This window comes from Rhinolophus ferrumequinum, chromosome X, assembly GCF_004115265.2.
Source record: "Rhinolophus ferrumequinum isolate MPI-CBG mRhiFer1 chromosome X, mRhiFer1_v1.p, whole genome shotgun sequence".
NCBI lineage: Eukaryota > Metazoa > Chordata > Mammalia > Chiroptera > Rhinolophidae > Rhinolophus > Rhinolophus ferrumequinum.
Window position 1 is genome coordinate 51,516,034 of NC_046284.1, and position 12,107 is coordinate 51,528,140.

Sequence of the window (12,107 nt, forward strand, 5' to 3'; positions counted from 1 at the left end):
CTATGGCAATCTCAATACTGAGGCAGTTCTTCAAATCCGGAAATGCCTCCCATCTCGAAGCCATCACTTGCAGAGTCCTGAAAATCTGCATCCTCTCAGCCATCCAACGGCAAGTGTTGTGTCATCTGCAGGCAGAGCTCTGCTATACAAATAACGTAAAAATCCATGAATTGCCAGCCCATGTTTGACATTTCCTGCATCGATCCGTGCATCCTTCCATCCCTTCATTAGTTTCAGACGTTAGCCCAGATGACACCATCCATTTGGTTGTGTTGTGTTCCCCCACACTTCCACTGCAATTACACTTGACAACTCAACAACCTCCTTTTGTCACTCTTGTAGATCAAGAATGTTGAACTGATTTTTCAAATGGAGACAAACAGATATTTTATCAAGAGGGAAGAATTTCCTTCCCTCAGGACAGAATTCAATGGCTTGGATATAGACAGGATTATATCGCAGTAGGATCAATTACAGTATATTAAATGCAGAGTTGTAAAATGCCTTCCACAGACACAGTCAGATAACGGTTAAGACTGTGCTTTGGGGATGATGGGCTTTGAAATGGAGCACACATTTTTCTTTGACATCGCTCATACTTTTGCTTCATTGAAAAGGACTTTGCAAATATGTTTAGTGCATGTTGGAAATAAACTTTTATGGTCACTGATCACCTCTATCTTACCTGTTTTTCATTTCATCTCAAGGGATTACCAAGTATGGAATAAAATCACCTGAAATTTTAATGTTTTTCCAAACTTCACCATGGTTAAGTATGTTGTCTAAAAGCATTTTCTAATGTACTGTATTCGGACCATATAAGGGTGGTGGTGATAGGGAACTCTTTCACATTTTTCCTGACTGTTAAGTCTGTGGGCCCTGAGAAAGAAGATACCTGCCAAGAAGGGCTCCTGGTGGCTATCTGGGCTCAAACATAAAACCAGAGCCTAGCAGCCATTTCTACACAGGGGCCTGTCACTCAAACTGGCTGCCCTGAACTGCCTGCCTGCACTGTGTTCTTGCCATCTGAGCAAGCCCTTATAAAGGAGGTCTCGGAATGGCACTTCAACCGATAGGACTCAGACTTTCCACATCCAATCAGAGTTGTGCAGTTATATCCTCATTAGAATCTCCACCAACCAATCAGAGTGGCTCCATTCTGACCAATCAGGACAGTGCTTTATGGACCAATGAAACTGTGAGGATCTGATACCTCATTTGCATGAAGACAGACCAATCAGGGAATAGCAGCGGGGACTTCTGTCTATATAGGTCAGCTCCCCTCACGCTAGGCGTGAGCACTTTCCTTTCTCACCAAAGACTGAGGGTTGTGGCTTCTAGGCTGGAGCTGAAACCCTGACGATGTCTTCCTGCAGCAGAGCGTAGCAGCTCGGAGCAGCGGAGCAGCCTGTAGCAGCCTAGCTGGCTAGGGGCCTCCTCGCAGCCATGCTGTTTCACGGCCTGCTGCTTCATGATTGAGCTGTTCCACAGCCGTGCTATATCACAGGTAAGCTGTTGGAACGGCATAGCTTTCTTAAATGTTCTTCTCAGCTCTGGTCTGGTCGGGACTGCTCTGGTCCAGTCCGGTCCGCCAAGATGGCTCCACTCTGGTCTGGGGAGACGTCTTTGGCGTCTCAGCTCCAGCGATGGCTACACATTCTTAGGGGGAAAGGGGAAGCGCGCTCTCACATACCCAAGGAATTCCCCTGGCCCTTCGCCCAGACTTCCAGAGAGCTCTGGTGGAACTGTTCAGGCCACAGCCCCTCCCTCCCACCTTCAGGCTGCCCGATATTCAAGCTGCAATTCAGGCTTCTGTCAGGAGGTGGCACCAACGTAACGTTTTCAAATTTCTCTACACGGAAGTTTATTCAAAGAGCAAACAAACATAATACCCTCCCTTAAAATGCAGCCCACGAACCATATGTAGTGAATGATTCTAATCCTGTCTGAAAAAAAAGATAGGTGTAAAAGAAGACAGTAAACACATGCACTCCGGTATCTGCACCTGCTGAAGCATCGGTTCGCAGTAGTGTGACTTGGCAGTCCGTGATGGGCAGCTCAGGGCAGGGGAGAGGTGCCTGAGAGAGGATGGGGCTTCAGAGCGGGGTCTTGGCGGCTGTGTCCATAGTTTTATGGCCTATAGGGGATGACAAACAGTTGGTGGGAGAAGGACTGGGCAGCCTGTACAGGGGTGGCGTAATGGAGGGTCAGCAAGAGGGCAGGGAGGGATGGAAGTTGGGAACTTGACTTTGTGGAAACAGCCAGCTGTATTCTGGATATTCACTTAACTGGAGCAATCCCTCTGTATCCATCACTTCTCTACGAGATAAAAAGCACATTTTCTGGGGTTGGAAGTCTTGAGGTTGGAATCCAGCTCCGGTCTGAACTGAGGGAAAAGCTGGAACTGTGAGCGTGTATTTCAGGTGATAGAGCTAGAAGGGGCACAGAAACACCCACACCCACACCCCCCCCACACACACAGACACACATACATACACAGAGTCAACCTCGTTTTTAAAACTTCCTTTCCCCATGAAATTGAACAAGATGAATACTTTTACAAAGTACTGAAAATATCTGCACATTATCTTTGTCAATCTGTTCACAAATATTTTCTTTCTTCAAAATTTTACCAAAGTACCCTTCTTCCTAAGTACAACACTGCAAACAACATATGAAAGGATATTTACAACCTGAAATTGTCCTGCATCTCTCACCAGTCTGACTCCCACCCCATGACCCAAAGGGGTCTGTTGCCATAGAATGGTGCCTCCTTCCGTCAAGCATCACTCTTCTTTTTCAGAGTTTATCTGACTATTCTTGCTGTTTGTTCTGCCAAATAAATTTGATAATCAACTTGTTTAATGACATAAAAAAGCAAATTACATTTTTATTAGGATCACATTGACTAAAAACTAACTTAGGGAAATTGGCATGTTTATAATTTGAGTCTTCTTACCAAAGAAAATCATATGTCTTTCTATTCGTTCGGGTCTAGATTTTGTTTTATATAGGTTTAGGCATTGCTCCTTAGGTTTGTCCAATCATTTTCTTCTCTTCCTTCATATCTTTTATGTTTTCGTTTGTATGTATGAAAGCCTTTGGTTTCTGATGTTAATAGTTTTACCTGTTACTTTACTAAATTGTCCATTTCTTTATAGTAATGGGGCGATCCTATTTATATTCCCATCATCAACAAATGCAGAGATTTCACCACTTTCTTTGCTTCTAATTGCCTGAGATTGTCAAATGAATGGCACGATGCTACCCACACCATGTCAAATATTGAGGACAAAAGCGGTCATTTGCCTTGTCCTTGTCTTTAGCAGGAAGGGCTCTAGTGTTTCTCCATTCAGTAGGATGCTAGTTTATTGTCATGTTGATAAAGTATCCATCAATTCTTCATTTTCTTGAGTTTCTTTATTAAAGCATGAATGAGTGTTATGCTGTTCGATGCCTTTCTGTCTATGGAGGTGTTCATGTAATTGGTGCCTTGGCTCTGTTCTCATACTAGATTGTATTAATAGATTTCCTGACATCGAAACACCTTTGTGTTCTTGGAATAAGCTCCATAAGGTCGTGATTTATTTATTTATGTATTTATTTATTTATTTATTTATTTATTTATTTTAACAGGATTTTATTGGGGAACAGTGTGTACTTCCAGGACTTTTTTTTTCCAAGTCAAGTTATTGTCCTTTCAATCTTAGTTGTGGAGGGTGCCATTCAGCTTCAAGACGTCCTTTCAGTCTCAGTTGTGGAGGGCACGGCTCAGCTCCAGGTTCAGTTGCTATTGCTAGTTGTGGGGGGTGCAGCCCACCATCCCTTGTGGGAGTCGAGGAATCGAACTGGCAACATTGTGGTTGAGAGGACGCGCTCCAACCAACTGAGCCATCCAGGAGGCAGCTCAGCTCAAGGTGCTGTGTTCAGTCTTAGTTGCAGGGGACGGAGCCCACCATCCCTTGCGGGACTCGAGGAATTGAACTGGCAACCTTGTGGTTGAGAGCCCACTGGCCCATGTGGGAATCGAACCAGCAGCCTTCGGAGTTAGGAGCATGAAGCTCTAACCGCCTGAGCCACTGGGCCGGCCCCGTGATTTATTTTTCATGTGCTGTTCAATGGCGTTTGATAATCCTTCATTTAAGAACATTCCTTCATATTCTTATGTGATATTAGTGTTTAATTCCATTTTTGGTGCCCTTTTAGCCATTTGAAAAATAAATTTTAGTGGGATTAGCCAGTGGTGGCTGGATTTACACTTAACTGGAGGTATCTCAAAAATCTGAAAATGGAACTACCTTATGACCCAGCAATTCCACTCCTACGTATCTATCCAGAGAAATCCAAAACTCTAATTCAAAAAAATTTATGCACCCCTATGTTTCTTGCAGCACTATACACAATAGCCAAGGGATGGAAACAACCGAAATACCCATCGGTAGATGACTGGATTAAGAAACTGTGGTACATTTATACAATGGAGTATTACGCAGCCATAAAGGAGAATGAAATCTTACCATTTGCAACAACATGGATGGACCTAGAGAACATTATGTTAAGTGAAATAAGTCAGAGAAAGACAAATACCATATGATCTCACTTATATGCGGAATCTGAAGAAAAGAATAAGTGAATGAACTAATCAGAAAGAGTTTTGGAGACAAAGAGGAAAAACTGAGGGTTGCTAGATGGGCGGGGGGGGGTGGGGGTAAGGGGGATGGTGAGGGGATTAGAAAACAATCAGTAACCACAAGATGGCCACGGGGTTTGAAAATTAATCTGGGGAACGTAATTTAGTGGTTACCAGAGGGTAAGGGGGTTGGGGGGTGGGAGATGAGGGTAAGGGGGATCAAATATATGGTGATGGAAGGAGAACTGACTCTGGGTGGTGAACACACAATGTAATTTATAGATGATGTGATACAGAATTGTACACCTGAAATCTATGTAATTTTACTAACAATTGTCAACCCAATAAATTTAAAAAAAAAAAATCTGAAAATGGAACTACCTTATGACCCAGCAATTCCACTCTTACGTATCTATCCAGAGAAATCCAACACTCTAATTCAAAAAAATTTATGCACCCCTATGTTTCTTGCAGCACTATACACAATAGCCAAGGCATGGAAACAACCGAAATGCCCATCGGTAGACGACTGGATTAAGAAACTGTGGTACATTTACACAATGGAGTATTACGCAGCCATAAAGAAGAATGAAATCTTACCATTTGCAACAATATGGATGGACCTAGAGAACATTATGTTAAGTGAAATAAGTCAGAGAAAGACAAATACCATATGATCTCACTTATATGTGGAATCTAAAGAATAAATGAATGAACTAATCAGAAACAGTCTCAGAGACATAGAGGAAAAACTGAGGGTTGCTAGATGGGAGTGCGGGTGGGGATAAGGGGGAAGGTGAGGGGATTAGAAAGCACAGTCAGTAACCACAAGATTGCCAAGGGGTTATGAAAGTCAATTTGGGGAATGTAATCCATAATGTTGTAAAGATTTTGTAGGGTATCCGGTGGACAGTTGTCTCATTAGAGAGACCACCTCAGGGATGATGTAGATGCCTGATCACTGCACTGCGCACTGTACACCTAAAGCTGAAGCTGAACAATAATGAATGTCAACTACAATTTTATATACATATATATATATATATGTATATATATGTGTGTGTGTGTGTGTGTGTGTGTGTGTGTGTATGGTTACAAGAAGCGGAGTACAGGAGGAATAGACAGTGCAAATGTAATGGCTGTGTGCCATGTCAGAGGGTAGTGGATGGGGGAAGGGGGGTTGTCACTGTGTGAGGGATATAAATGATATATGCCTATTACATTGTTCTGTGCACCTGAAACTAATAAAAAAATGTTTTAAAAAACAAAACACCCACTAAACATTTGAAATATTTCTATGTGACAGCCTTCAGTGTACTTGGATGAGATACAATTCTATTTGCAATGGAATCTTCAATTAACTTTTTTTTCTCCAGGGACATCATCTTTATTGGTCATGAATATTTACTGTTATGTGTTACCTCAAATAACTTAAGATACATCAAGTTTGAAATCCTGGTGTTTAAAGGATCCTTTCAGGCCATCAGATAATAATGCATATTTCATGAAAGGGATTGCTAGGAGAATGTAAGTTGGACCAGTTTTCAGAGTGAATTTGGAGTAATAAAGAGCTTTTCATTTAAAAAAAGAGGATGTGCAATAAGAGATTAGGCACTATGCACCAACTGTTAACACCCACACACAAAAACACTGAGTGATTCAAAAACATGTTGCAGAAGCGTATTTATTGACATGGAAAAACATTCACGATAAACAGTTAGTCGGGGAGGAGGGCAAGTTACACACACTATTTACAGTATGATCTTCTTTTAGTTTCTTAACTGTTTAAAAACCTCAAAGCGTATAACCCAGTATTTTCACACACTGAGAAATGAGTTATCTGACATAGGTAGAATAAAAGAGTAATTTCTTACACTAAACAGCTTATAGCAACCCTTGCCTCCTTTACGTACTGGGAGTGCACATTTCGCAGAGAGAGTGACGGTGTGTGTATGCGTGATTGCACGTACTGTTATCTTGTGTGTGCATTTCCGCAACTAGATTATAAGTCCAAGGGTATTACCTTTTATGCTGTTTGAAGCCACAAATGGATCTAGGCAGATACTAATGAAAAAGTTAGCTTACTTAGGATGAACTGGATCACTAACTTCTTAAGTGAAATGTTAAGAAGCGTCCCATCGACACAAGGTAAAAATCAACCAGCGTTTTCAGCTCACGATGGAATAGTCATTTGATACCCACCAAAACGTCTAGCTCAAAGCTGGAGACTGCCAACAACACTGTGTTAAAGATGTAACTCACAATATGCACACTGGAATGAACAAAACATTATGCAAGGCTCTTTCAGAACAGACAGCCTATCATTAGAGTTTGGAGATTGTTCAAAGTGTTCCCTTTTATTTTTGGCTCATTTTACATTGTCTCAATAATCACTTTAACTTCACGGAAGATGGCCATGAGTGTGTTATAACTCAAGTGATCGACAACTACAATCGAGCCCTTTCTGATATGCTCTTTTATGTTAATAAATATGGCCACGGCACTAACCAGATTGGCCTTTGCTTCTTTCTGGTTGAAGATGAGTTTTAATGCTGCTAATGCCTCTGTATTGATCATGTCTCTGGCTGCAGCTGGGTTCTCAGACAAATTCAACAGTACTTTCAGAACAAGATTTCTGGTTTTACGATTTCCCAGGGACAGCACACGAAAGAGCTCTGAAAAGTAACTGGCAACAATACGGTGATGGTTAGAGTCAGCAGTCAGTTGCCCTAGTATCTTTAATCCAGACTGCTGTCCGGGTGAGTTCAAGGGAAAACACGCCGTTTCCTCACACATATGCTTGACGTGTAATTCAACCTTGCGCTGTCTTTCATCCCCAGAAGGGGGATTCAGAGTAATTACGGCCTTTTTCCTCATTTCAGAGGAAGGAAAACTGAGCAAGCTTTCAATAAGCGTCACCACACCCACCTCATTGATGAACTCTTGGGCAAATGGATGAACATGAATGACCCCCATTGCAATTTGAGCTATTTTATGAATGAGAGGATCAGTAGTTGACTTAAGTAAGGTAACAAGTTTTTCAAATTCCTCAGAATTCATGTAGCATTCCATTTTGCAAGGGCAAGCAAATGGCTTAATCCCATTCGCCTCCCTGAACCTGATTTGGCGTCTAATCTCCTCTATGGTCTGAATGCAAGGGTCAGAACCAAATGGGCACTCAGGGATAGGCTGTGAGCATGGAGGAGTGCTCATGGAAGAGCACACTGCTGCCACAGGCAAAGAATGAGCATTCTCCTCAGCTGAGGCCAGGACAATATATGAAGGAGGCCTTGTCTCAGACGGGACTTGGGATCTAAATCCTAACACTGCTGGGGTTACAGCAGGGGCTTTGGGCCAGATAGTGACCTCAGACCAGTCCTTGGGCCTATTCTTTTCATTAATTTCATCCACAGGCTGGGGCCTAACTATCTTACTCACGGGTCTCGGATTAGGGTCAAAACTAGTTTCGTCTCCATCCCAAAACCAGTTCCCGATAACGTTCTCTTCCTCCTCCTCCTCAGCCCCTGGCCTAGCCTTGCAGCTAGCCCCGGCCACCACAGGCTCCAGCTTCCCAGCACAGGACGGGGGACCAGGATCAGCTCTCTCTTCATCCTTAGCCCTGGAACGATTACCAGTCTCTTCTCCAGTCCAGAACCCGGAACCAACACTGGTCTCCTCCCCAGCCCAGGAGCAGGCACCAATACCAGCCTTATCTTTACGCATGGACCTGGACTCTACACTAGTCTCAGTCACACAACAAAACCGAGATACTCCAGTGGCCGCATCTTCAGCTTTGGGACTGAAATTTGCCAGGGATCCTTCTTTCATCTCAATTACAACCTTGTTCTTAGACACTGCCTTCGTCTCTGCCACTGAATCTGCCTGAGACCCTGCCTTGGCTCCTGCTTTGCCCGGGGTCTTGGCTCCAGGCCTGACTACACCAGCAGCCTCTCTCTTTGCTTCGGCTTCTACACCAGCCTTTTTTGCAGTTTTGGCCTTATTTCTACTCCGAGTCATGGCTGAAGCCCAGTTATATAGGTAGCCCTATACAGTCTTGGCCTTGGCTCTCAACCTGTCCCAGGCAGATGTCTTGACACTCTTCCACTGGGTCAGAGAGAAACTTTGTAGCAAGAGTTAGAGTCAACTGTTCAGCAGGCACGCAGTCCCCTTGCCAAACACACAGCCTCTGTCACTGATACACGGACAGAGGGCAGAGGCACTCAGGCCGAGGGAAGGTGATGGGTCCTGAGAGCAGATCTGTTGAGAGTGGTAATCTTCCGCCACTCCAAGGCCTCCACAGCCACCGCTGGAGATGGACCTGAGGGGGAAGAAAGAAATGGGCTTTGAATCTCTTCCGTCTATGCAGGCAGCCACACAGGACATGACAGAGTAGACATGGACTGTGTGGTCGGAGAAGTGGAATCGCAGAAAACTGTTACCTCGTTTTATCCCTTCCACACTCCCACTAACGCCCAACAGTGTCCTGCCCGGGCATTACTACACTCTTTTCTCTGCATTGAATAGTAGCAGGGATGGTGGGAAAGCTTGCTGAAAGGGAGAGAGGCTAAGGCATGCCCAGCCCCCTTGGTGTATACACCACTACACTCTACAGGTCTATCCAGGGAGGCCGCACACCAACCTGACTGATCTGGTGCAATTTCCTCCTCCTTCCTTGCTTCCAGTGTTGATAAGCCCTACAGCTGAAATCACAGGCAGACCTAAGGACAAAAACACAGGAGGGATTGGAATTCTGAGTTTTGCTAGGCAGACACACACTCTGCTTTCTAAACCCAATGCCTGCCCTTTTTCAAATCTAGAGCTCTGGTTATACAGTTGACCCTTGAGGTCGACACGCGAGTTAGAGATGCTAACCTCGCATGCAGCAGAAAACCCATAGACAACTAAAGTCGGCCCTCAGCACATGTGGATTCCCAACCACAGAGCTGAACCTTGAACAATGAGGGTTTGAACTGCAGTCAGTACAACTGCGTGGGTCCACTGAACTGTGGTCACATGAAAAAAAAAAATCCACGTGTAAGTGGACCCGTGCAGTTCAAACCCGTGTCGTTGAAGGGTCAACTGTGGAACGACTCTGGCCTCCTTGGTCCTCCTCAGGGCTTCCCTCCCCATTTCCTGGGTATCTATCAATTACCCCATAGGCACAATCCTGGCTCACCCCACACCCATTTCCTATACGCAAATGGGAGGGCAGAGGTGTCTAGAATATTGGAAAACAATGGCTCCTAGATATGATCTGGCCTAAACCGACGTGCCAACAGCCAATTCCCGTCCCCACTCAAGAGGGGTGCTCATGCTCACACTCACCTTGGATCCAAATGGATAGTTTTCGTCCTCTTTCTTAATTACATTCAAAGCGAACAGCTACCTACAGATTTCAACAGGAACCTACAAAGGAACAAACCTATAGATAGACAAAAAGGCCAAGGAAGGAAAACAGAGGAGACTGAGCGGGCCCAACACTCATGACAAGTGTCATAACATGCTTTCGTAAGTTCAAGGTCATGTTAAACGTCTCCCACCTGTCTGCTCCTCCCAAATGACTCCCCCTCCATTCCCCTAAGACCTGCAGCTTGTCTACTTACACCTCCCAACTCTGAAGTCAGTCATTTTCCCAGCAGAGGCCACATCTCTCTCCCTGAACAAAAATGAGGCGCCAGAGTGGGTAGTGGAAAATACGCAACTGTATTTAGAAAGCAGGCAGTAATGATAATGGGGACGGTTATTTCCACAGCACCCCTGCATGACCCTACCTTTTCCTCTTCTCCATGCATGCATAGATCCTACCTCATTCACCACCTATGCCAGCCAGTCCTCGCAGCAGGGGACCTCTGGAGATGCAGTCCTAACCACCAAAGAACAGTCCTCTAGCTGCAGAAGAGTCACGCCCTACAGAAAGAGGGAGGGGCATTCAGCCAAACACCAGGAAATTATGTTGATAACGGTAGAAAAAAGATCAGGTTAATTAATGGGCAAATACCCAGAATTCAGTTCCTAACATTTGCTTTTCAAGGATCAGGAAATAAGCAAAAAAGTCTCCCAGCTCCCACGGTTCCTCAGGTATCCACCCTCAGGAACTCCACAACATCTGTGGGACTACCTCTGCACCGAAATGACAGGGACTGTGCCGGGAGGCTGGAGATGAGAGTTCAGGTTTCCAGAACCAGCAAGCAAAGAAGCAGAATGACTTCATGCGTTCTAAATTGCTTTTTCCAAAACCTTCCCCTCTATTCTGAACCACCGCCCCGCAGTACCTCAACATATTCAAGTGGGCTGGGACGTCGAGAAAACAGATTCCCCAAGGACAAAGGTGGACTAACAGCGCACTCTTTATTTCCATGGACTCCTCCCCCCGCCATTTGCTTGCACTTAATTGTGTGCAACATCTAAATACCTAAGGCAATAAAACTGCTGTCTTAAGAGAAGGGTACACATTTCATTTTTCTTAATCTACCCAGTCAGTACCCCTTTTGCTACCGCGCAGACGGGAGACTGGCACCAATGAGGCCCCTGTGGGAAGGGACAGCACCAAGGACGCGGGGCCCAACAGGCCCCTTTCCAGAATCGGGGCCCGGAGTAGCCAACGCCCCCGCCCCGGCGCCCTCCATCCCAGCTCCGGCTCAGGGCTCCGCCATTTCTCCCGGAGCAGCCTCCCCCACCGCCCTCTCCCGGAAAGCAGGCTGGGGAGAGGCCGGCATGGATCGCTTCCCCAGGAGTCCAGGGAGCCTCTCAGGCCACCCCTGGACCCTGGGCCGGGCCCCAGCCCGTCGCTGCCGCAGCCTCCGCGCAGGCGTCCCCCGGAGGTGCCCCGGACCCGTTCGCCGCCTCCGCCTCCTCGCCAGGATGCCAGGGGCTGGGCGCGGGTCGTACGCTGGTCGAGAGTGGGGGCCACCGCCCGCGTCCAGAGCACCCCCACTTGCCTTTCCAGGCTCGGGCCCGGGTGGTCGGCCTCCCCTCCTCTCGCACGTCCTCACTCGGATCCTCCCTGCCTTGCGTGCGCACCGAATTGCAAAGAGGCGTCCGGCCCCCGCGCCGCTGCGCCAAACCCGGCAGGGGCTGCGCAGGATGCGGCACGAACCGCTGGCCACGGGGTTGTCGGGAAAGCGGGGCGGAGGGAGGTCGCACCAATGGGCTCGAGGCACGGGCCTCTGCCCGGCGCCCCCGCAGTTCCGACCCGGAGGGGGCGGGTAACGCCCGCCCGCCTCAGTGGACCTCCGCGGCCCCCTGCCGGTACCCCCCACGACGTTTCCGGCCCTATAATCTCTGGGACCCGCGGGCGGGGGTGGGGGTGCAGGATCCGCAGGTCGGGAGCAGCCGCGCCTGAAGCAGCAGCGGGTGGATACAAAGCGCCCCTAGGTGTGTCTGCCCCCCTCCACCTCCACCTCCCCCTTCCCGGCCGCCATCCTTCCTGGACGCTGATGAGAGAGGGGCTGGGAGAATGCTGGCTGGGAGGGGACAG

At 46.7% G+C, this 12,107-nt stretch overlaps 1 protein-coding gene across 9 annotated transcripts; it reads right to left on the reverse strand.

The window, feature by feature from the left end:
• Positions 1-6,296: 6,296 nt before the first annotated feature.
• LOC117023660 (protein BHLHb9-like) lies at positions 6,297-10,543 on the reverse strand. Of its 9 annotated transcripts, none has more exons than XM_033108762.1 (5): positions 10,436-10,543; positions 10,234-10,286; positions 9,956-10,036; positions 9,270-9,348; positions 6,297-8,948 (listed from the first exon to the last, which is right to left on the reverse strand). In XM_033108762.1, the coding sequence occupies exon 5, from the start codon at positions 8,645-8,647 to the stop codon at positions 7,004-7,006; it is 1,644 nt and encodes a 547-aa protein (XP_032964653.1). In that variant the 5' UTR covers positions 8,648-8,948; positions 9,270-9,348; positions 9,956-10,036; positions 10,234-10,286; positions 10,436-10,543; the 3' UTR covers positions 6,297-7,003. The 9 variants fall into 9 exon arrangements, with proteins under 9 accessions (XP_032964653.1, XP_032964621.1, XP_032964643.1 ...); XM_033108730.1 differs by having other exon boundaries at positions 9,956-10,052; XM_033108752.1 differs by having other exon boundaries at positions 10,234-10,331.
• Positions 10,544-12,107: the final 1,564 nt, after the last annotated feature.

What these genes read in the sequence shown, in the direction of transcription:
- LOC117023660 (XM_033108703.1), bottom strand. Translation starts at nt 8,647, where the DNA reads ATGACTCGGAGTAGAAATAAGGCCAAAACTGCAAAAAAGGCTGGTGTA.